Here is a 21637-nt window from a genome sequence, read left to right on the forward strand (position 1 = left end):
AGCAGCAGTGAGGCGTCCTGAGTTAGCGTGTTTCTGGGCTGGGGTGTGTGAGTGGGCTCAGTTCTGAGCGCCCTCGGGCGACTGCCCGTTTAGCATCGTACGCTGCGTACCTGCGTGGCCTTATTTTCTTTTTAATTAACGCGAGCTCATTAATACGAGGTCAGAGGGGGTGACTAACAGAGGCGCCTGAACTCTGCAAAGAGGTTTTCAGTGGAGTCCCTGCGCTGCCCTGCGGCGCGCCTGGCACGTTACTTAAACAGACTCTTTCTGCGGCCCGGCTTCTGTGAGGGGAAAAAACAGCGTGGCCTCAGCACCGTCGCTTCCAACGACGCGCGAAGGAGGAGCCGCCGTGCTCGAGCCCAGCCGGTGTGAGGTCATAACGCAGGGGAGTGCCCCTAGGCCCCGCCCTTCCTACGGCGGCCGCCGCCCGCGCACCCCGCTCCACGCGGGCACGGCCGGGCCGGTTGAGCCGCAGCGGGGCCGGGAGGCGGCGGTGGGTCGCGTCGTCTCGCTCCCTCTCGCTCCTCCCCTGACCCTTCGCGGTACCCGCGGGAAAGGGCTGCACTGCGGGAGGCGCTCGCTCAATGAGCGGCTGAGGGGCAGGAGAGGGCTAGCGGCTTTGCGGGCCGGCCGGCGTTGCTGACAGGGGATCTCCCGGAGCCCCGGCCGGCGGGGCGGGGCGGTGGCGAGGGGAGGAGGCGGATCCCCCGCCTTGGCTTCCCCGCGGCCGCCCCGGCTGGCGGCCCCTCGCGGCGGGCGGCAGGGCATGTCCGCGGCGCAGGTGTCGGCGGCGCCCGCCGAGCGGCGAGGCTGGGGCGCTGAGGGCAACGATGCGGCACTAGGCCGGACCCGGGGGACGGAGGAGCCTCAGCAGACGGAGCCCGGTTCGCCCCGTGGGCAGGAGGCCGCGGAGGAAGGCGGCCGGTGGCAGCTGGCGGTGGAAGCCCCGCCGCCCAAGGAGAACCCGTGGAAGAGGCGCAGACCCACACAAGACAGCCCTTCCCCGCCCGCGGCGGACGGGCAGCTTGAACCGCAGGACCCAGGTGCGGCGGCCGGGCCGGGCCGGGCCCGGGGTGGGGGTGCGGCGGGCCGGGTGCTGGCTGGCGTGCGGTGATGGCGGCGGCGGCGGCTTTCAGCTTTTGGTTTTGTTTTGAGGTTGTGTTTGTGGGGCAGGGGTTTTGTTTCTTTCTTTCTTTCTTTCTTTTTTATTATGAGACGAAACGTGTTTCTCTGTACTAGCCGAACAGGGCCCGGGTGCTGGTCGGCCGGTGGTGCAGCTCCGCGGGAGCTCCGCCGGGCGCTCCGGCTTTTGACATACATGGGCAGAGCAGGGAAGCGAGCGAGGGGAGGACGGTCCGGCCGCCGCCTTTTCCCGAATCGCGGTGGGGGGACATACGAGGACACGATTTAGGGTGAGGAAGGCATTGTGCTGATTGTAAATGGTCGCCCCCAGCCGTGGAGGGTTGCCTACGGCAAGCACCGCATGACGCTGGGCTCTAGTACTGGCAAATAGGGCTGGAAAGGTACTTGTCTTACTTTGCTTTTCTTCGGAACTATTGAAAATTGCCTTTTGCTTTAGCGCGAATCTCTTTTGTTTAATTATGTAGTAAGGCCCTCAATACGATCCGTTACTTGATTTTGCTTTCCAGAACGTTTGGATTGTGGAGGCTTTAAGTGTTAACAAAAGTAATCAGTTTGCTTGTTGTCAGGATTCAAACAGCTTATGTGGAGAGAGGCGGAGTGAGAGTAGCCGTGGTATAATTTCCCAGCCTTTAATCACCACATGTAAGATAAAGCTATTTTACGGGCTCTATACCGACTGAAGAGGTAGATGGCTTTACAATGTTGGTCTTCAAAGACCTGGCTTGAAACGGCCATGCGCTATGCTTATGCTAGCAAAGAGTTCCTGGAAGTTAGCAGCTTCTTGGAGTGTTGTTCTTGGCTGGAAGTAAACTGCTGACCTCAAAATACGTATTTCAACGTGTGCTTCCTGAGAATTTCAATCTCAGCACTTGCTCCTGAAGGCACCTGACAAACCTTTTTGTGATCTCACAGTCACTTTTATCCTTGAATTAAATATGTACTTCCTTTATAGAGAGAAATATGTAATTTATAGTTTCAAGCGTACAGGTCATGCAAGCAGACCACAAAGCCTCTACTTAGCTGCAAGATCAAACCTTTTGGCAACATATATAGTTGTCTTTATCATCTCGCCTGTTTAGTTTGTACGTGCTGACGCACTCATAAATACCAATTTATATGTAGCTTTACAATCCAGCTTACTGGTCAGTAGCTTGTGGTCTTGTCCATGCAAGAAAGAGAACTTGTCACTCGTATTTGCCTTACTGTGGCAGTAATAATAATGGTACATCAGAAGCATCGGGAAAGCTGCTTTTGTTGCGTTAACATCTTGTGCTTCACCTTCTGTTATGTTTACTTTTCCACTTAAGGAAAAGTGAACACGTGAACAGTTGTTGAAGGAAGGAGGAGAAAGGAGGCAGTGACTTTATACGCTATGCATGTTATATGTTTAATTTGATGATTTCAGAGAACTTTAAATTCTTTTTCTTCTGTATAAAAGTTGTGCTTACCATAAATTGAACAGTTACACTGGAACATCTATTTTGCTGGCAAGTGTATGATGGAAGAAATGTGGGAGTCACTGTAACGGTAACGGTGTTGGTGAAGAACCAGGGTGTGTGTTCTAGCTTGACCACCACAGAAAGCACTGTGAAGGAGTCACTGCTTTTTGCTTTGTAAAAGCAAAGCGGCTCATCTTTTCTGTCTGTTTGAAGGAAGGAATTGCTATGTGTCTCCACCTCCAATGAGGGGTGTATTTTGAAGTAACTAATTGCAAATCAAAATCGGACACACTAGGCCCTTATGAATGTAATAGTGTGAAAATTAGTTATGTGAAATAAGTAGATGAGAAGAAATACTGGGATGGAACATAAAAGTATCCCTAAAGAGGCTAATAAAATGTAAAAGAATCTCACATCAAAGTAGTGACTGAATCTTGTTTCACTTGTTGATCCTGGATTAATTTGTTGATAATTTCCTGAGACATGCATGTATGGTTAGTGATAGTTACACAGTGAAGGAAAATTGACCCTAATCTGTAATCTTTTGACTTTTACTTTAGCATGATGTTAATTTGTAATAGAGGCATACCTGTCTCTCATCACCCCACACTTGAAGGAAAAACTTAAAGTAAAATGCTTAAAATTCTGGGCAAAATAATTTGGCCAAAATGCTGTTACTATGACCTATTATGTTTTTATCTTATATGTGTTAGTAGGCTTTAATTATATTCCAGTAAACCAGACACCTAATGTCAACATACTTGAATTTTTCCTGGTATGTTGGTTACCAGAGTTTGATATTTCTGACTGAGACTTTTATTAAATTTCCCTGTTAAACAGAATTATTTTGGAATTATACAGCTATCTTTGCATCCTAATCTGCATTTAACTCATGGCGAAAGACTTATAGCAGTATAAAATTGCTATTAAAGTTAATAGGCTTCGGTCTTATCCCGATGAGCATGGCGAGTAAGCTTTAGCATAGACTGACAGAAAGGTACTGCTACGGTCTGTCTTCCTCCCCTGACCTCCTCTTGTTGCACCTGGCCAGTATATTGCAGTAAGTCTCCTGTTCTTCACATTGAAGCTCAGTAAGAAAACAGGAATGGTTCCAAGGAAGAAGTCCTATATAATCTTGTAGCTAATTTTTTGCAAAGTAACAAGATAAGCTTTTTAAAAAATACAGCCAACAAAATGTGCCCAGACAGAAGCTGTGGAAGAATCCAATGTTAGTCCTGTATTCCTTGTCTTTCCTCTGAATCTTATTTTTCCTTATCTACCCCTCAGAGCTGGGTTCTCAGAGAAGAAACCAGTTACTCTTCCTCAATATAAATAATTTCTCCTAGGATGGAGTTTTTGACAAAATTTTTATTGTGAAAGTTCTACTTCTTTTTTCTGTTGATAAAGCTTCAAGTGCTGCCCATTCGGTGAGCTTGCAGAGGGGAATCTCAATAACAAGATCCTTGGCCTTAACATGATTTATATAGCTCATGTGGGTCTCTAATGATTTGTTAGATAATTATTCAAAAGTTGTTAATGAAATTTATGAAAGTCTTGAATGAAGCAAAATATATGCACTTCTTAAGTGATTGAAATGGGTATACTTCTTAGTGTGCTTGGATGATGAAGTTAAATAAAATAACTTCATGCTTCAGTCGTATATTGTACTCAGTTTGTCTGTCTTCCTTGCATTTATTTCTGTGCATCAAAGACCTCTCATCTGATTGATATTTTGGCAGTATAACCAGTTGACTGTAGTGCTGTTGTATAAATTATTTTGCTCAGTCTGTTAACAAAACACGTTATAAAAGCATGGTTTAGTGAAGGTCCCTTCCAACCCCTACCATTCTATGATTCTATATTGTGTTACTAGGAATAGCAAGGGCTTGATTAGTAGATTGGTAAATGATCTGATTATCATCTTTTATGTATCTAAGGCAGATATTATCATTCTTATTAATTCCTTGAGTATTTTAATAGCACTTTTAAATAATCATTTTAAGAATTATCAGAACGTAAACCACTGACGATTGCCTCAGCCCCGAAGAGATTAAAAACAGTATCTTTACAAACCTGCTGTTTATAATTTAGTTGTGTATAATAGCATGTGTAATTTTGTGTGGTAGAATTTTGTTTCTTTCTTTCTAAAACAGAGAGAGGTTATGAGAGAGAAATCCATCCTGCTGCCTAGAGTCTAAGGCACAGTACTGGCATGCTGTGGTCTAGCATGTGCTGCCTTTAGACCTTGAAAGCTTTTGTAGAAATTGAGCCACAGGTTGTAGCTTTCTCTGAAGAAACTAAGAGAAAAACTGAGATGAGAAATGAAGTGCAAGGGAAAGAGATAATGAAAGAGGTAATGTTTAATAAGTTGTGTACTGGGGATTTTTTTCCCCCATTGCTAATTATATTGAAAAATGGTCTGGTTTTGAATGTAAATAGGTGGAAGGATGTAGATATAAAAACTAACTGCCTTGATTAGTTGTTCAAATAGTGTAAGGAAGGTCAATGTAATGTTGCTTCACTGAAAAATGCTGGGACTATTGGAGGAAAGGATGTTAGCCTAATTACTGTTGTTTGTTTTTAATTTCCCACAATCTTTCATTGAAAGCCATTATGATATACTCCAAGAGATTGTCACATTAATCTATTAAAACAAAAGGTTTAAGTATAGTTTACCTTGTATAAAAATGGACTATGCTGTGAAGTTTCAAACCGAGTGTTAAAAAGAAAATGTTGTACAAGTTCAACAAACATGTTCCACTGAAGTTTTGAAGAACTGTTCTGCTGAGTGATTTCACTTGCCTCCTGAAGCACTTTTGGTATTTATGCGATATTCCTTCACTGAAAGAAATTAATGTTCAGTCCAAGTAAAAATAAAACCTGAATGTTGTCTAGAAATCCTTAGAGCATAAACCACATTTGTGTCAAAATTAGAATGTGGTCCACCTTTATTAATAGAGTTTGCTTTCAGAAGAAGTTGGCAATATCTTCCTTCCCCTTCTAACAGAAATAATTACTTGCTGACTAGTCATTTGCAGAAGTTGAAACCCTCCATTCTGAAGTACTGCTGCTGAAAATATAATCAGTGTTACTTTGGTGAGCTCTGTGTACAAACTTTGCTTGTCTTATCTCTGCATAGCATCCAGTGTACTTGTCCTTTTCTGCTGCCATTGTCCCCATGGCTACTGTTTTGGTGGTTCCAAAATTCTTCTTCAGTTTGGTCAGAACTGTCATCCCATATATCCTGACCTACTGCACTTGGCACATTTGCGCATCCATGTTGTTCTGCAGAAGATAGCTCATCTTAGGATGTGGTGTGTTAAGAGTTGGAAGAACCCTAAATAAAAATGACTTTGAAGGCTGATTTCTTGTGGATAGTGTCTTTTCTGAATGGAGTTCAGTGATTGAAAGATAATAATTGACAATTAAACATCCTCATCTTTATTTTCTTTCCCCACCCCATCAAAAATCAGCTGAAGCTCAGCAAGCAATGCAATTGAAAATAACTGAATTCCTTTATCAACACAACATGCCATTACTAGACAGGTTACCTTGTAGCATGTGACTGAATGAACCATTTTAATACAGTTAGGTTTGAATTAAGAACGAGTGAAATAGTTTATTTGCAAGGGCTTACTTGGTTCTGCAGGAGCAATGTACTACAGATGCCATGGGTGAGCATTCAGCGCTGTTACATGACGTTGAAAGCAAAAAACAGAGTAATGTAAAGCATAGAGCTTTTATCGAAATGCACTCTGGAGTTAATTTTTGACTGAACAGTGGGCCTAGGCCTGTTCATAACACACAAAGTCACACCTATTAAATGATCTGATGTTTTGTTCTTTTACTCTCACACCCTTTGTTTTGGTTTTTTTTCCCCTTTCATTGATTCACACTAAAATCCATCTCTGACGGGTAAGTCCCACAAAGATGGTCAGTTAAATTTGGTTTTGAGCATAGCTGCTCTGGGAGGAGAAGAAACTGGAGTAGTTTTTGGATAGAGAAGTATGGAGTGTGGTGGGATCTTGGGCCTTCGATTTCAGAGGGGGCATCATCAGCTGGGCAGTATGTTGCCCAGAAAATATTCATTTTCTCTCCATTTAGTTTGCAAATGCATTTTCCAAGTCTTGAATTACTGCATACAGATGACAGATTCCTTAAAACAAGTTGAGTCTCATTCTACTTGATTCAGATAGCCTCTCCTGCCGCCTGGAATAATATCCCATGATTAAGGTAGTGCAGGGACATTGAGTCTTTTATTTTTGAATCTACTGCTACGCCCTGGTGACACACAAAGTAGAAGTTCTGGCAGAGCAGTCCCTTCAGCAGCAATTTAAGTAAAAGTGCTGTGAGATGGAAAAAGGGCTTCAATAAGGTAATTGAACAGCTAAAGAGAGGTGTGTTTACAGGGTACTGGAGCACAAATGCTATGGCCAGTCAGTTTACCTTTACAGGTAATTGGCAGGTTTGTAGCAGAAAATTACAAATTTGTTTGCTACTCCACCTCTACAGCTATTTGTCTTGTTTTAAAGGGCAATTAGTTTACTATTTTATGACAAGTAAACATTAGGAGTACACAGTCACTGTGTGTTTCTGAAAGCTCTCAGACTAAAGTTAATTGAAGCTGAAAAAGAAGAAACAGGCAGTTTGGGGGTGTGTGCTTTGTCTTTGTTTTAAAAAGCAGATCTGTGGGAGAGGAAGAAAAAATACTTGCTGGCAAATGGTGTGGCAAAGGTCAAAGGTTGATCAGGATTCACTGAATTCATATGCCCTGTGTAATATTCAAGTTGTATCTATCAGTATTAATATAATTTACAGTCTGGAATATGGAATATACGTGAGTTTATCCTTCTAACGTTCACTGTATATTCCAGGAAGCAGACAGAGTCACTGGGGTATGAGGGTGGAGTTCCTAGTGTGAAGCCATGATAAGGAAGATTAGTCACTGGATGTAAAAGAGATAAGGATTGAGGAGGTGATTTTATCCCTGTATGAAATGGTAATTCACTAGTGATTTCAGTCAAGTTCGGTGTTTCAAGCTTGCTTTACAATAAAGTACTGAAGAAGTTTCAAGGGAAGGTTGTGACCACTTCTCTATCTCTATCTTCTCTTGGAAGATTGGGAGAACAGAACCAGGTGTTAACAGAAGAGGTGGTTTTCTCTCTCAATTGTAGTCTCTGACAAAAGTTGCCTAATACTAGTAATATTTTCTTCCCTGAATTCCCAATACAAAAATTGAGATGGATAGGGAAAAATGGCACAGAACAGCAACTGTGCAGCAACTTTTGGAACTGGGGCTGTTTAGTCTTGATAAGAGGAGACTGCGGGGGGATCTCATTAATATTTACAAATATCTAAATGGTGGATGTCAGGAGGTTGGGACATCCCTTTTTCCTGTTGTATCTAGTGTTAGGACAAGGGAGTATGGAAAGAAGCTGGAACACAAAAAGTTCCATTTAAACGTAAGAAAAAACTATTTCACAGTGAGGGTGAGGGAGCCCTGGCACAGGCTGCCCAGGGAGGGTGTGGAATCTCCTCTGGAGGTTTTCAAAACCTGCCTGGACACGTTCCTGAGTGATGTGACCTAGGTGGACCTGCTTCTGCAGGGGGGTTGAATAAATGGTCTTTGAAGGTCCCTTTGAACCCCTACCATTCTATGATTCTCAAATACATTAATCACAGAGGTGTTACCTCAGTCAATAATGGGCCAGGCTTTGGTCAGCGGTGGGTCCATCTTAGAATTGACTGTCATTAGCCCTATCAACTACAGGGGAAACTCCTGGCATTCTTTCTTTAATGAAGCCACGCGCCACGCGCCACCCCCCCCCCCCCCCCCTTCCCATAGCTTCCCCACCTGCCCCAAACCTGGCCCAGGAAAAAACGCTATATTGTTACAAAGTTCAGGTCTTGGATGGTTCTGAAAAAGTTTGAGTGTCATTGGCATTGAAAATACTCATCATAAACATATCCATTGTGGAATTTGGGCATTAAAATCTATTAATCCTAATGTAGTTTTTATAGGTGTTTTTTTTTCTTTCTTTAAAAGTTTTTTCATTGCTTTGGCTTGGTTATGGGCAATATGGCTAAATTTTATTTGACACTTGAGTAATTGCTTATAAAAGGAAATTACTAGGAATTTGTGAATATGTAGTAACTGCTTCTATGATTTTTTTTTCATGTTTGCATAATAATAGATTACATAAATTAATCCTGTCTTCTAAATACAGCTTCTAATAGGATAACTTTTTAAGGTGTTGCAGGGGCTCATTTTCTTTGCTAATTAGGTTAAAATACCAGTATTTTGAGATAGACTTGACTTTATAGCTGAGCAAGTGCTTTAATACTGTTATATAGTTGTTCTCCATACCTGGTTTTCAAGATAATTACACTTAGTGTCATGTACTATTAGTTACCTTATGGATGTGTTCGTTAACTTGAATACCAAGGCCTCAATAAATTTTGGTGTAGAATAATACATAGTTAAAAAGTATTGTTCAAGTATACCTTCCTTACTCTTTTTAAGGGCAGTCTAATCCTTCATCTGAAAGCTTTTTTTCTCCCTTTTCAGAACTACAAAATTCCACTAATGTTATAAAAGCAGCCAAACCCAGGACAAGGAAATGCAGCAAGGTTTGTATTTGCAAGAACATTTAGGTATGACTTACTGGTCTGGTTGTGTCAGGAGTCTCAGTTAGTTAGTCTAATCTCTTCAATTAAACTGGCATTTAGCTTTGCTAGTAGTATGGTAGGAAAATGAAGTAATTTCAAAGGAGCATTGCTGACTGTAAGTATTCAATATGGTAAATAACTGATATTTTTAAAATAAAAACATGGCAAGGTATTTTGAAGTTACAACCAGAAGTATTATGTTCTGCCTTGGCTGATTTGAAGACAAAGTGGAAAGGGAAGGGAAATTTAAAATTGGAAGGGATGCTGAAGTAGTGTATGTTTGAGGGATAAAGAAAGGCACTTTTGCACAAAAAAGCAAGGGGATTATACAAAAGTGTTGAGGGACTGCAAAGAAATGCTATCACTTGAACATAAGTGATGCTAGATTGTTTTTGAAAATACTTTTTGCCTATTATGTAATGTGATTTATGTGCTATTATAAAATTATCATTACTGATGACAGGAGACACTGAATATCAAAAAATTCAGTTTCTAAAATTTTGTATAGCCACCCGTTTTTACGTTGAATAGTAATACCTGTGCTCAAAGGTCATCCAAAAGCTAAAAAACTTTTAAGCAGTAGGTATCTTTAAATCCCATGGGAAGCTATGTGTAAGACAGAATTCAATCTGACAATTGTTTTATCTGTGCTCAAAAGTCGTAAACCCGCTTTGTTTTATAATAGCCAGCAAGCAAAATGTCTATGTTCTATCCTTTTTTTGTCTGTACTCACTTAAAATATTCTTTAGTCCTACTAATTACATTAGTATGGACATTAATTTGTATGGAAGTGCAATGAATAGTCGTTTCTACAATTGATAGTATCCTTTTTTCAAGACTTGGCTGTGTATTTTGTGTGTTTTTAAAAATCAATACTTGTAATCATTCTGCTCAAAGGAGTAGTTTGGCCATCCAAGTCATGACTGACAACTTGCATGTTTTAAAAAGGACTAAATCTAGGAAGTACTGTAAACTGTTTATCATCTTTGCAGGGTGATGATTTTGGTGATATCACAAACTGGCCAACACCAAGCGAAATAGCAAACAATGAAGTAAGTATATTTTACTCTCTTCAATATTGTTCTTTTTAAAATGATATTGACTTCTTTGCTTACTAATGTTCCCCCTAGAGTGAGCTTTGGGTGTTGTAGGCTTTCAGCAGAAATTTTGTCAATAATTCAGGATACTGAGCCATGCTCAGCTTTCTGCATGGTTACTGACATTTCTGAACCCTTCACAAGCTCACACGTATACACTACATTTATTGTTAGTGCTGTGCCATGGATGTGTAGGTACAAATGTGGCATCTTTACCATTTTAAAACTTGTTTCTCTTTTCTACTCATTGGCAAGTTTTATGTCCAGATGAGAAGGCCTGTGGGGTTGTGAACACGCTGTCCTTCCTTGTGGCTCAGATGCAGGACAAATTAGTTATCCGTGCCCTATTAATGTAATATATTTTCCCCTTGCTGGATCTTTAGGTAACATCTGTTCCATCAAATTATCTTCCTTTCATTTTATGTCAAGTAAGTGTGTAATATGTCTTACCCCTGCTTTATGCTATTTAAAACAGGAACAGAGCACACATTATTGCAAGCTGTGAGTGACATTTCACTCTTTCCTTTAGTTCTCCAGCACCTCTGTGATGCTTTTATCTGGTGTCATTAGAGGTCTATACTTCTCAGCTGTGCATCAGACTCCTCCCCTCACTACTCATAAAGTTAAAAAGAATGTCACCATGCTTTTTATACTTCAGATGTGCAACCTCTCATTTGCTGCAGCCTAATAACTCAAAAATGCCATTCTTGAAGATTGTGTGGTCAGTTCCACTATGCAATAGTTTTGTTGGTAACTTTTCAGAGACTACTGTTGTAACACAAAATACAGTGCAGAAAATTTCTGTAATTGTGTGAAAACAATATTTTTTTACCATATTACGGTGCTTAGGAAAGCAGAGTCTGCCAAGCCTAAATCTGAGAGATTGTGTAGCACTGAAAGGATAAAATTTTATATCCTTTAATAGTATTTGTAAATGCTTATGTTGATTTATGACTGAGTCTAGAATATGCTTATTTTAGCATGTCTCTTTTAAACTTTTTTGAAGCACTGATTTTAGTGACTGTAGAAAATGTGCACGCGTATCTCTTGTGCTCTCCTTAGTAGTGCAGGTCTTTAGCATCTATTTGGTTATTATGTGAAATTTGGATATGACTAATGATGTCTGTACAGTACTAATCAGAGTGGCTGATAGATATGTATGTAGTGTTTCATAAGAATATACACATTGGATATTTTATGTTTGAAAACAGAACACTCTCTGCTTTAGGAACGTTTTTTGAAAGATGTTTTAGTTTTCCAGATGATCTAGATTGTATTGAGTAGATGTCAACCTTTTGCTGACTTAAGTGAGAATTTTGGTACACAAATTCATACAATGTCTGTTAAACCACATAACATTTAGTTTGTATTTAATCTCAATTTGCCTAAGGCAAGGGTTTGTGTTGACATTAATTACAGCCTAGTACTGCAGTATCTACTGTATGTTGTTCAGCAGGTTCAAAGTTATTTCCACAACATAGGAGTATTCTTCCTTTTTGTCAGAAATGTCTGTGAGGCTTAATTTTGCAGGTAGATATTATATTGCATCATAGGTTGATTGGGTTAGAAGGGGCCTTTAAAGGTCTAACCACTCTACAATGAGCATCTTTAACTGAATCAGGTTGCTCAGAGCCCCATCCAACCTCGCCTTGAGTGTTTCCAGGGATAGAGCTGGGCAACCTGTGCAAGTGTTTTGCTGCCCTCACTGTAAAAAATTTATTCCTTCTATCTAGTCTAAATCCACTCTTTAGTTTAAAACTGTTGCCCCTTGTCGTATTGCAGCAGGCTCTACTAAAAAGTCTCCTCATCTGTCTTACAAGCTCCCTTTGAGTATTGAAAGACCGCAATATGAACTCCCCAGAGCCTTCTCTTCTACAGGCTGAACAACCCCAGCTCTCTCAGGCTTTCACTATAGGAGAAGTGTTCCATCTCTCTGATCATTTTTGTAGCCCTCTTCTGGACTCATTCCAACAGATCCATGTCTTCCCAGTGCTGAGGGCCCCAGACCTGGATGCAGCACTGCAGGTGGGGTCTCACCAGAGTGGAGCAGAGGGACAGAGCCACCTCCCGTGACCTGCTGGCCACACTTCTTGTGATGCAGCCCAGGGTATGGTTGGCTTTCTGGTCTGCAAGTGCATATTGCCAGCTCACATCTAGCTTTTCATCCACCAGTAGCCCTAAGTCCTTCTCAAAGCCCTTCATTCCCCAACCTCTGTCAGTACTGGGGGAGGAAAAAAGGAAGCTTTTCACTATTTGCTAAAAAGCTGTTCAGCTTGGAAATCCCACAGAATAACAGATCTCAAAGAAATTACGGTCTGCAGGATGCTGGCACTCCTCAAATGCACACAGATCCCAGTAAATGCCATATTCTAATGTGGGGAAAAAAAATCTGTAGTCATACACCTACACATCCTCTGATCTTCTGTTCCACTAAATCAGAACATGAACCAAACTCTGAGACCTATGGCTCCTTATGGTTTACATGAATGTTTGGCATGCTGTTGAGATACTACAGCATCATGGGAACTTGTGATTTACCAATCGTTATTCTGTAAACACAGCTTTTTAAAGATAGTCAGTCTAAACAGTAGGTACTGGTGAGTAATATTTATTTCCTATCAAATACATCGCAGTTTTGAGGTATTGAAATATGATTATTGTGTACTCTGCCATTCTGTGTCTTCATTTCAGAAACAAACCAACCAACCTTTTCTTAGTCTAAAATTCTTTTTATAGTCTTGCCAAGTTAGCAGAAAACACAACTATTTTAAATGAGACTTGACAAAAACAACACAGCTCTTAAACTACTGAAGAGGCTGAGAACAGATAATAAAGGAATTTTAATAGGTGAAGAAAATATATACATTTTGCTATCAGCAGTTGTCCTGTCAGAAATAATTACCAGTATCTCTTGCAGTGTAAGAGTATAAGTCACAATAAGAAGACAATAAACAGAAGAGAAAGGGAGGAGAAAACTGATCAAAAAAGCAATAATGGAATCAAGGATAACCTAGAGGCAAAGCCAGATGGTCCAGGAGAAAATATCAGTGAAGATGAAGCTCAAACTAATAACCAAAGGAGAAAAGGTCAGTCTGGGCACTATGTATAATGGAGTAAGTTGCCATTGATACAGTTGCATTAATTCCAGTTGAATGACTTTTTGAAACTCTTCATGTTCTGCGAGTTCTACGTAATCACAGATTGTATTGCTTTCTGCTAGGAAGCTTAAAACAGGCTGATTTTCTCAGTTTTTGGAGTGTTCTCTTTAGTGAAATAGAAATTTTTGGAGAAAAAGCAGCTTGTGTCATACTGATGCTCCATGGAGCTCTGACAGTTCCTGGAAAATTTTAACAAGGCTGTACAAACCATAACTGTCTCTCATACCTTTATTTCCATAAGTATGTAGTACTGTGTTAACTTCAAAATGTATATGTATGTTAGTATATATAGCAACACCTGAATTTTCATGTTTTACTATTAGCTTACATATTGAGAAGATCACTTGAAAAACTAAAACAGGTTGCTAATTTCCTTTTGATCCAATCTGTTACATAAAAATAGAAAGCAAACCTCCATCTCATTTGGTTAGTAGGCTGGAGAAGCAGCCGATACTTTAAAGGTATTACTGCTGTCAGCTGCTTTTTTTTCTCGCTTTCCTGCTGATATTTCTTGGTATCCTAAAGACCTTTGTTGTTTAGATTTGTTAATCTTCCTATGTATATATGTAAAACCAAATCATTAATTGCTTTTAATTTTTTCAGTCTATGTAAATCTAACCCAAAGCATCCCAGAGGTAAAAGCTATGTTAATTTTTGTTCTTCCAGTGTGGAGAACACATTTTATGGGTTTTTTTTATGTATTTATATTTCTTATCTACATAGATATGAAGCCCACAATACCAGTCAAGTAGAGAACAGCAAATAGCATTAAAGAAATGGTTAGTGGATTTTTAGGGCAGCCTTCAACAAAAAACCAGCCTTACTAATAATTTTTGATGCACTTGTGTGAACTTAATCTATCTCAAGGTGAAAAAACAGAAAAATACCTAAATTCTAAGACAGATTTTTATCGTTTGTGATTTGAAATCTTTAATGGTTAACTTGAAAGGTTGTTTTTTACCTTTAAGTTTTATATGCAGGCTGTGAAATTATATAGTAAGAAATTTACTGTGTATGTTTAACACTTAGATAGCTGTAAGTTATTGGTAATGGAGCTTACTTTTAAAATTTCATTGAATAAAACAAGCTCACCTTTGTTTCATTTATTTGAAGCTCAGGTAAGGCTACCTTTCAGTCTGAGAAATTCCTGTTCACTGTGTTTATTATTTAGTCATTCGTCATAGCTTAAAATTCCAATGTTAATCTTCTCCCAGTTTTTAAACTTTGAAACGAACCATTACTTGTTCTACAAGAATTCTACAGGATTTTTTCAAGAGCTGAAACCTCAAGCAGTGCTGTAATTAAGAGTAATATATTAACTTTTCAAGGTAACAAGCAGAAATGGGTGCCACTTCACTTGAATGATGTAAGGTCAGACAGTCAAGAAAGACCAAGCTCTCGAACTAGTTCAAGATTTTTGCTGGAAACAAACAAGTTAATACCTCATAACAACAGACGGAATGAGACAAGAAGTAAGTAGTTTTCAATGTGTGAGTCTTTCAATTTTTGGCAAAGTATGAGACCGTGTGAGTAGGCATTAGATGGGCATTTAGTGGAAACTTGACTTTGCCTATACTAAGTAAAACCTAGTTTTTATATTGTACAATAACTAGCAATAAATAAATCATACTGTAGTGTAACATTTTAAATTGGAAAAGTTGTGTTTAAAAGTGTACTGTCAATTTTTTTTTCTCATCAAAAATTGACCAGAGTTGTTGTTTCTCAATCACTAACTGCTGAGTAAGTTTGGAAACAGTCTATCTACAGTATGTGCTAGTGCTCTCAGTTGAAACAGCATATATTTTCCTCTTATATTTTTCTACAGAGTCTTGGTTCACCAATTTGCCATGCAGAAAGTTTGGAAATAGTCTAATTAGATGGCTGTTCTTTACTGCTTTACTCTTGTTCCCACAGTGTGTTGCTGTTAGATCAATTGCTTGCAGACTTGCACTTTGAACTCTGCTTTGGCAGTTCTGCTTGTGTTTTTTTCCTTTAAGATGGACCAGTTTCTTCAGTGCCCTGACCTGTTTTTCAACACAGCTGTGCAAAAAGTTGTACTTTTTAGAGAGGGAGAAATGCACCAGAACTGGTACTGCTTCTGGTCCTCAGGTTTCAAGGAGTGCCGATTGTCAGACATCAGAAGTCTTAGGCTGAGTGTAACTCTTTGGTTTATGCACCTGTGTATAAGTGTTAAACACATTAACAGTGTTTTTGTCATTACATCAAGTGCTGGATGCTACTGAGATGGTATTTGTTTTTGAAGTCGTTTCACAAAATTTGATTCAAGGATTTGATCTGGATGTCTGAGGGATGGGCTGGAGCAGGGAAAGGACCTTTAGTCCATCACTTTCTTTGACAATTATTCCTTAGGAACTTGTAGCATGAACTCTGCCTCAAGGCTATAGTGATTCAAGACCAGTTTCAATGTGAGAGAACGTAAAACATATGCTCTTCAGGAATATTGACTGTGTAAATTAAAAATCTGTTTCAGTCTTAAATAGAATGCTAGCTCATGCAGCTGTTAAATATTACAGGATGTTACATGTCTCAGCCACATAAATGTACTCTCAAGAATGCTGAAATGGAACTATTCTGGGGAAATAGGTCAAATAATGCCTACACACTTGAGATTTTTAAGGTTGAGGGTAGTTAAGTGTGAAAGCTAAGACCCAAATTTCCAATGAGACACCCACATACAGAGTATGGTATTAATAAATCAGTCTTATTTGACAAAAAATGAAAATATAGGAACTTGAATATATAAGCATACAAATTTTGTTTAAGGGTTCATTAAAATTAGTTGATAGTAAACCAGGGTTTCTAATACAAACAAAAAATCATGTCTTTAAGCAGTCTTTTGTTAAATTTAGCAACCCTCAGTTTGATCAAACAGCAGTTGTATGCCCAGGCATTCGTCTGACAAAGAGATCCCTCAGGTTCTGGAAGACTATGCAATTACAACCTAAATAAACTTTTAAGCAAGGAAGACTGACTGAAGATGGAAGTCTCTGAGAGTGTTAGGAAAAGAGGGAGAAATGGTGTGAGAGAAGTGTTTGGTTTTTCCTCATGAGTAAAATGGGAATTACACCTATCCTTAAGTTTTATGGTGAGTGGAGCCAAGGTCTCTGGGATCTGGTTTGAACCTGCTTCTTTACCTTCCTTTCTTCTTTTCTTCTCCTTCTCTCCTGTTCTGTTTTGCTATGTGCAGATCACTTATTTATATGAAAACCTTACATAGACTCATAAAAAGTCATCTTAGATTTGAATATGTTAACAAAAAGAGGTCCTTAACTTAAAAGCTCAGTTTCAGGCAGGACCAGCAGAGAAAAAATGAGTGCTGCTAAATGGGCAGTGCTAGGTGACTGCTGCTGGGAACAAATAAGAGAGTCCAGAGAGTCTTTGCTGTGGAAGTCCTCTCCAGAGCAGGGTCATAAAGAGCTAGCAGCTCCTCCTGGCTCTCACTAGGTAATGGGAGTTGTCCATAGCAGGACACTGTATTATCACTCCTGGAAGGAGAATTGTACGGTCATTCCTTCCCATTTTAAGCCACTCACAGGTATTGTGATCCTTGAGCTGGCACCAGTGTCCAGTTGATTTGGAAGCATTCGAGATGGACTGCCACTCAAGCCCATTTCCTCTTCTTTCTGGCTTACAACATTTGCTCAACTTATCTTCAGGCCTGGCTGGGCAAACCACTTCAGCTTTTAGATCTGACCTCCCACTTCAGCCTGCGAGACCAAGTTGGTGGATTGATTGGGCTCAAGCTGAGAATTCTGTGTTACAAGGGACTTTCTGGCACTGTCATATTTAATTGTGATTGCAAGTATTTTGCTTTTTTTCTCTTAAAGATTGGCGTCGTGATAGAGAAAAGAGAGATGATCAGGATGAAGTGTGCAGCGTGAGAAGCGAGAGTGGCAGCGTTCGAGGATTTTCCAGAGGGAGAGGAAGAAGTAGAGGCAGAGGAAGAGGACGAGGCAGAGGAAACCCTAGAAGTATGCAGAGAAGTAGATGCTTAGCAAAAATTTTAAAACTGTGTTTATAGTGTTGTTGTTTGCACATTAAGTAAGAGTTGGCTCAAAAAACCGTGTCCTGTAACTTAATTATCAGAGTCATAGAATCGGTTCAGCTGGAAGAGACCTTTAAGATCAAGTCCAGCTTTTGTCCTAGCCCTATCAACCACTAGACCATTTCCCTAAGTGCAACATCCACCTGTCTCTTAAATGCCTCCAGGGATGGAAGGAATTGAGGAGCTTGAGTCTTCTAAAAAATGAGATACTGAAAGCCTACAATAAAGTGGCAGTATGTGTCATGCCTTAAAATATTTGTGTGCAGGACTTAATATTTTTTTTCATCTTCTTTCTTTTATGTTCTCCTTTATTTTGAAGTTAACTTTGAATATTCCGTTGGTTATCAAGAGCTGTACAGTGAAGGAATTGACCCAATGTTTCACCCTGAGCTTAATGCTAGCGTGATGTATTACTATAGTGATGGAACAGGAGTGCAGATGTATTCTGTGGATGAAGCACTTCTCAAAGAATATATAAAACATCAAATGTAAGTAGGTTGCTTAATGTACAAATATTTTTAGAGATCTATTTCAGATATCTCAAAATGAGTGATAAATCATTAGTATCCATATAAAGATGGAGTTTAGGCATTTCAGTTTAATTTTTTGCCCATTTCCAGTTTGAATTTGTTCACTAGTGGGGTGGAAAAGCTTGAGTGATGGGGAGGAATTTTAAGGAAGTTGTTCTGCATCTTGTGCTGCAGTCTGGCTCTAACTTGTATACCTGCTTTATTTATGGTACATAGCCCTCTTTTTATGTTGTCATGTAATTGAGATATGGATGTCTCTGAGCTTGTGCTTTTGAGTACTGTTGGTCTGTTTGCCTAAAAAGCTGCTCTTGGGTGATGTAGCTAGACGTTTCCCTTTATTTGCTCTCAATTTCACTTTGAGAAGTCTTGTTGGTTTTATGTTTTCAGAGTGTTTCACCTGAAGCATTTAACGGAAAGAAAGCAGTTTTGCAATGGTACTTGATTTTTCAATAATCTGAAATGTTTACTTTCTCGTGTACACCATTAGGCAAAGAGAAACCATCCGGAAGACTGATTATCACCAGGAGACAAGTCAAAAAGGGCCTGGAAACTGCTAGTTCATTTTAAAGAGACAGTTTCCACCACTGGCAGATATTTCATCTTCTGTACTTGCAACCACATTTCTCTGTGATGCCTCTGTGGTGGTTTTTGATTGCCCTTGTATTCCATACAGCAACTTGCTTATTTTATTCTTGCTTCTTTTGTTACAGTTGACGCAAAAAGGAAGAAAAAAGCCTCTTTAAGGGCAGAAAGTATCTGGCATGTGGCTATCAACTTCAAAACTTCTATTGCAGTTTTTTTTGTTACTCTTGCTGCCAGGCCCCTAAGAGACCTGACAGTGGACATGTACCCCCATGTCAGGATAATCGGCCTGCACTGTCCTCAGACAAATGAGGGAGGAGCACAGACACTCCACTGTTGGCCAGATTTCTGGGCATGCAGTGTAGAATCCAGACCTTCTAAGGTAGGACATGATGATGTCCCCCTCTGCTGAGAAAAATGTCAGTTACAGCATTGGTCGCATCTGACTCTTGGTTATATTTGTATTTTATTTTAGCAACAAGAGGTTGGCAGGTGTCAATAGAAGGCTTGGCATGGCTGGCTATCCAGAGCCGTTGGTTGCTTGTCTGATACAAATTCCTAAGGCAGTTTGATTGTGGAGTTTGCTTTCCATGAGAGAGAGAGAGGGAGATTCTTGAGCAGGTTTAGAAAGTAACTTCACTATTTTTATGCTCCTTAAAAGTGGTTTGTTATCTATTCACTTCTTTTATCACTTCAAAAATGAGGGGAAACAGACTTTATTCGTCCATTACCTATTATTAGCTTCTAAATGGGAAGCTTTTATCTGCCTTTCAGAATTTAGTTGTTAAAGTGACTATGCCAAAGAACAAAGCTGCACAGAACTGTTAGTTCTCAGAGTTCCTTATGGAGTCCAAGATAAATCAGAATATATTAAAGTGAGATTGGTTTAAATCGTAGTGAATTTATGCCTTTTAAAACAGTTTACCTGCTTATAGGGAAAAAGATACATTGTTCAATGGAGTTTAAGTTAAATTACAGTAAGAAATACACTGCTATCAAGCAGTTTATGCTTGTCCCAAGAGCCAGTGTATGTGATGTGCAAGAGAGTAATATTTGCATTACATACAAAACTGACACTTATCATTACAGGCTGAAGTTGTCAGTCTGAAAAGTTTTAGTGCTTAGCAACTCCTCAGTTTGCAACATGCAGTAGAACTCTACTTAAAATCCTTTTTCATTAGAAAATAGTGAAATGAGTAAAAGTTCAGACATGCATTCAAGTCTGCATAAATTCAAGAATAAGTGGAGGGACTATGAGGAAAATGGAAGAGAAAAGCTGGAGGGTGAGATTTGTCTGTTTTAGTTTTGCTCCTCTCCTTGGAGCAAACTTGTGCATTGTCTTCATTTATCATTAATGGTCTTTCACATTCCTTTTTCTAGAGTGATGGACATCAATTGAGGCAGTTTGAGTCAAGTTCAGTCATTGTCCATTTCTGCTTGTGGAATTTTTAACTAGGTGAATCGTTACAAGATTTTACCTTTACTATATGACTGTAAAGGTAACATTAGTAAAATGCTGGTATATGGCTTTTGTGCTTGCTTATCTTCTAGACTGGGAGGGGAAAAGAAGTGTAGCAGTTCAGAACATAATAGGGTATTCTTCAAAGTAACCATCTGTTTGTGCACAGTTGCTTCACTAATCAGTTTACTTAGCTCTGAGTAAGAGCTGAATTCTCCAAAAGCTTTGTCGTCTTCTCTGTTTGCTTTGATTTAATGGCAATGTTTTCATTTGTGGTATGTCTTGTTGTCCAACTTTGAGACTTTATGTTCATTCTGTCTTTGAGCTGAGCATTTCATTTAGAGAGCTTTTGCTTTGAATTTCTTTAGCTACCAAAAATTAGAGAAAGAAACAGTTTCAAGTTTCTCCTTGGGTCAGTGATGGCATTGGAGTCCTCTCCTCTTGGTAACTTTGGCCTCGATCTCAAGTTCAGTGGAGATAATTAGCATTTTGTACTTCATTGAAAGTAGAATTAACTTTATTTACATTTGCATGTGGGGTGTGTTTTCCTCAGAATTTTAATGCTCTTGGGTTTTTTTTTTTGCACTAGCTCTCTTTTCGTGTCATAGACTTCTAATTGCTCTCCATTAAATATTTCACTACCTACACTTTTCTGAACCTGATGAGGAGTAATGTTCCTTGAATGTAATGTTCAAAACTGTGGTATGACGTATAAATTCTGTGAAAGACCTAGATTTTAGTTGTCGTGATTAATTTAGTCTTTCTCATTCTTTTTCATAGGATGTTTTTTCACTCCCTCGCTTTGTGTGACAGATTGTGATTTGAATTCCTTACTTTTCCTCATCACTAAGTATAAAACATCTTGACACTTTGATCATTTCACAGAGCAACTTCATTGTTTAAGAAGATTTGTCTTTCTGATTTTTTTTTTGTCCCTCATGTCTCTTGTTCTGTGGTATTGTCAGATTCCTGAAATGGTCCTTGTCTTCCTTCTCTTTATCTGCGAAACACCATCTCTTCTTTTTGACTTTACCTTTCTTTGTGAACTGATGTGCCTTTTGGTACAGTTTCATGACAAATACAACATTACTATTTTTGTTTTCTCATCTTCCCACAAGCATACTTGAAATAATGATTCAGAGTACATACATGTGCCTCAACACTCAGATAGAGTACTTAAACCTTCTAATGTACTGGAAACTGGGAAAAGAAATGATGCAGTTCAGAATGAAAGTGCACTGATACTGCTGTGTGGGACATAACTTATGCCCTGTCTGTAAGCAGTATTGTCCTTTCATGTGTATGGAGGCTAAGAGAATGTTGGGTTTTTTCCGCTCATGTAAGTAATAATGGAGGGCATGGGTGAAAGAAGAATTGGAGCATAGTTTTTCCTTACACAGTTCACATGTGCTAATGTAACAAGGCCTTGGTTTATTCCCCAATGCACTGTACTGGATCATAAGCCTTTCTTAATGTGTCAAGCATGTGTGCTGT

At 39.5% G+C, this 21637-nt stretch overlaps 1 protein-coding gene across 7 annotated transcripts in view; it reads left to right on the top strand.

Moving 5' to 3' along the window:
* The first annotated feature begins 406 nt into the window (after positions 1 to 406).
* LARP1B (La ribonucleoprotein 1B) overlaps positions 407 to 21637 on the top strand; it is a 35792-nt gene continuing 14561 nt past the window's right edge. For 4 of the 7 annotated variants that reach the window (XR_009818391.1, XR_009818390.1, XM_061992089.1 and 1 more), the window contains exons 1-7: positions 407 to 1043; positions 9151 to 9212; positions 10244 to 10303; positions 13266 to 13434; positions 14835 to 14978; positions 17355 to 17498; positions 17892 to 18060. Coding sequence is in view for 5 of the 7 variants with exons in the window: in XM_061992089.1 (XP_061848073.1) it covers positions 767 to 1043; positions 9151 to 9212; positions 10244 to 10303; positions 13266 to 13434; positions 14835 to 14978; positions 17355 to 17498; positions 17892 to 18060 (1025 nt within the window). In the remaining 2 variants the exon portion in view is untranslated. Of the gene's footprint in view, positions 1044 to 9150; positions 9213 to 10243; positions 10304 to 12321; positions 12456 to 13265; positions 13435 to 14834; positions 14979 to 17354; positions 17499 to 17891; positions 18061 to 21637 lie in introns of those variants that run through there. The other 3 variants (XM_061992091.1, XM_061992093.1, XM_061992094.1) reach the window with 2 other exon arrangements.

The sequence above is a fragment of the Colius striatus genome, chromosome 3, assembly GCF_028858725.1.
Source record: "Colius striatus isolate bColStr4 chromosome 3, bColStr4.1.hap1, whole genome shotgun sequence".
In the NCBI taxonomy this organism is placed as follows: Eukaryota; Metazoa; Chordata; class Aves; order Coliiformes; family Coliidae; genus Colius; species Colius striatus.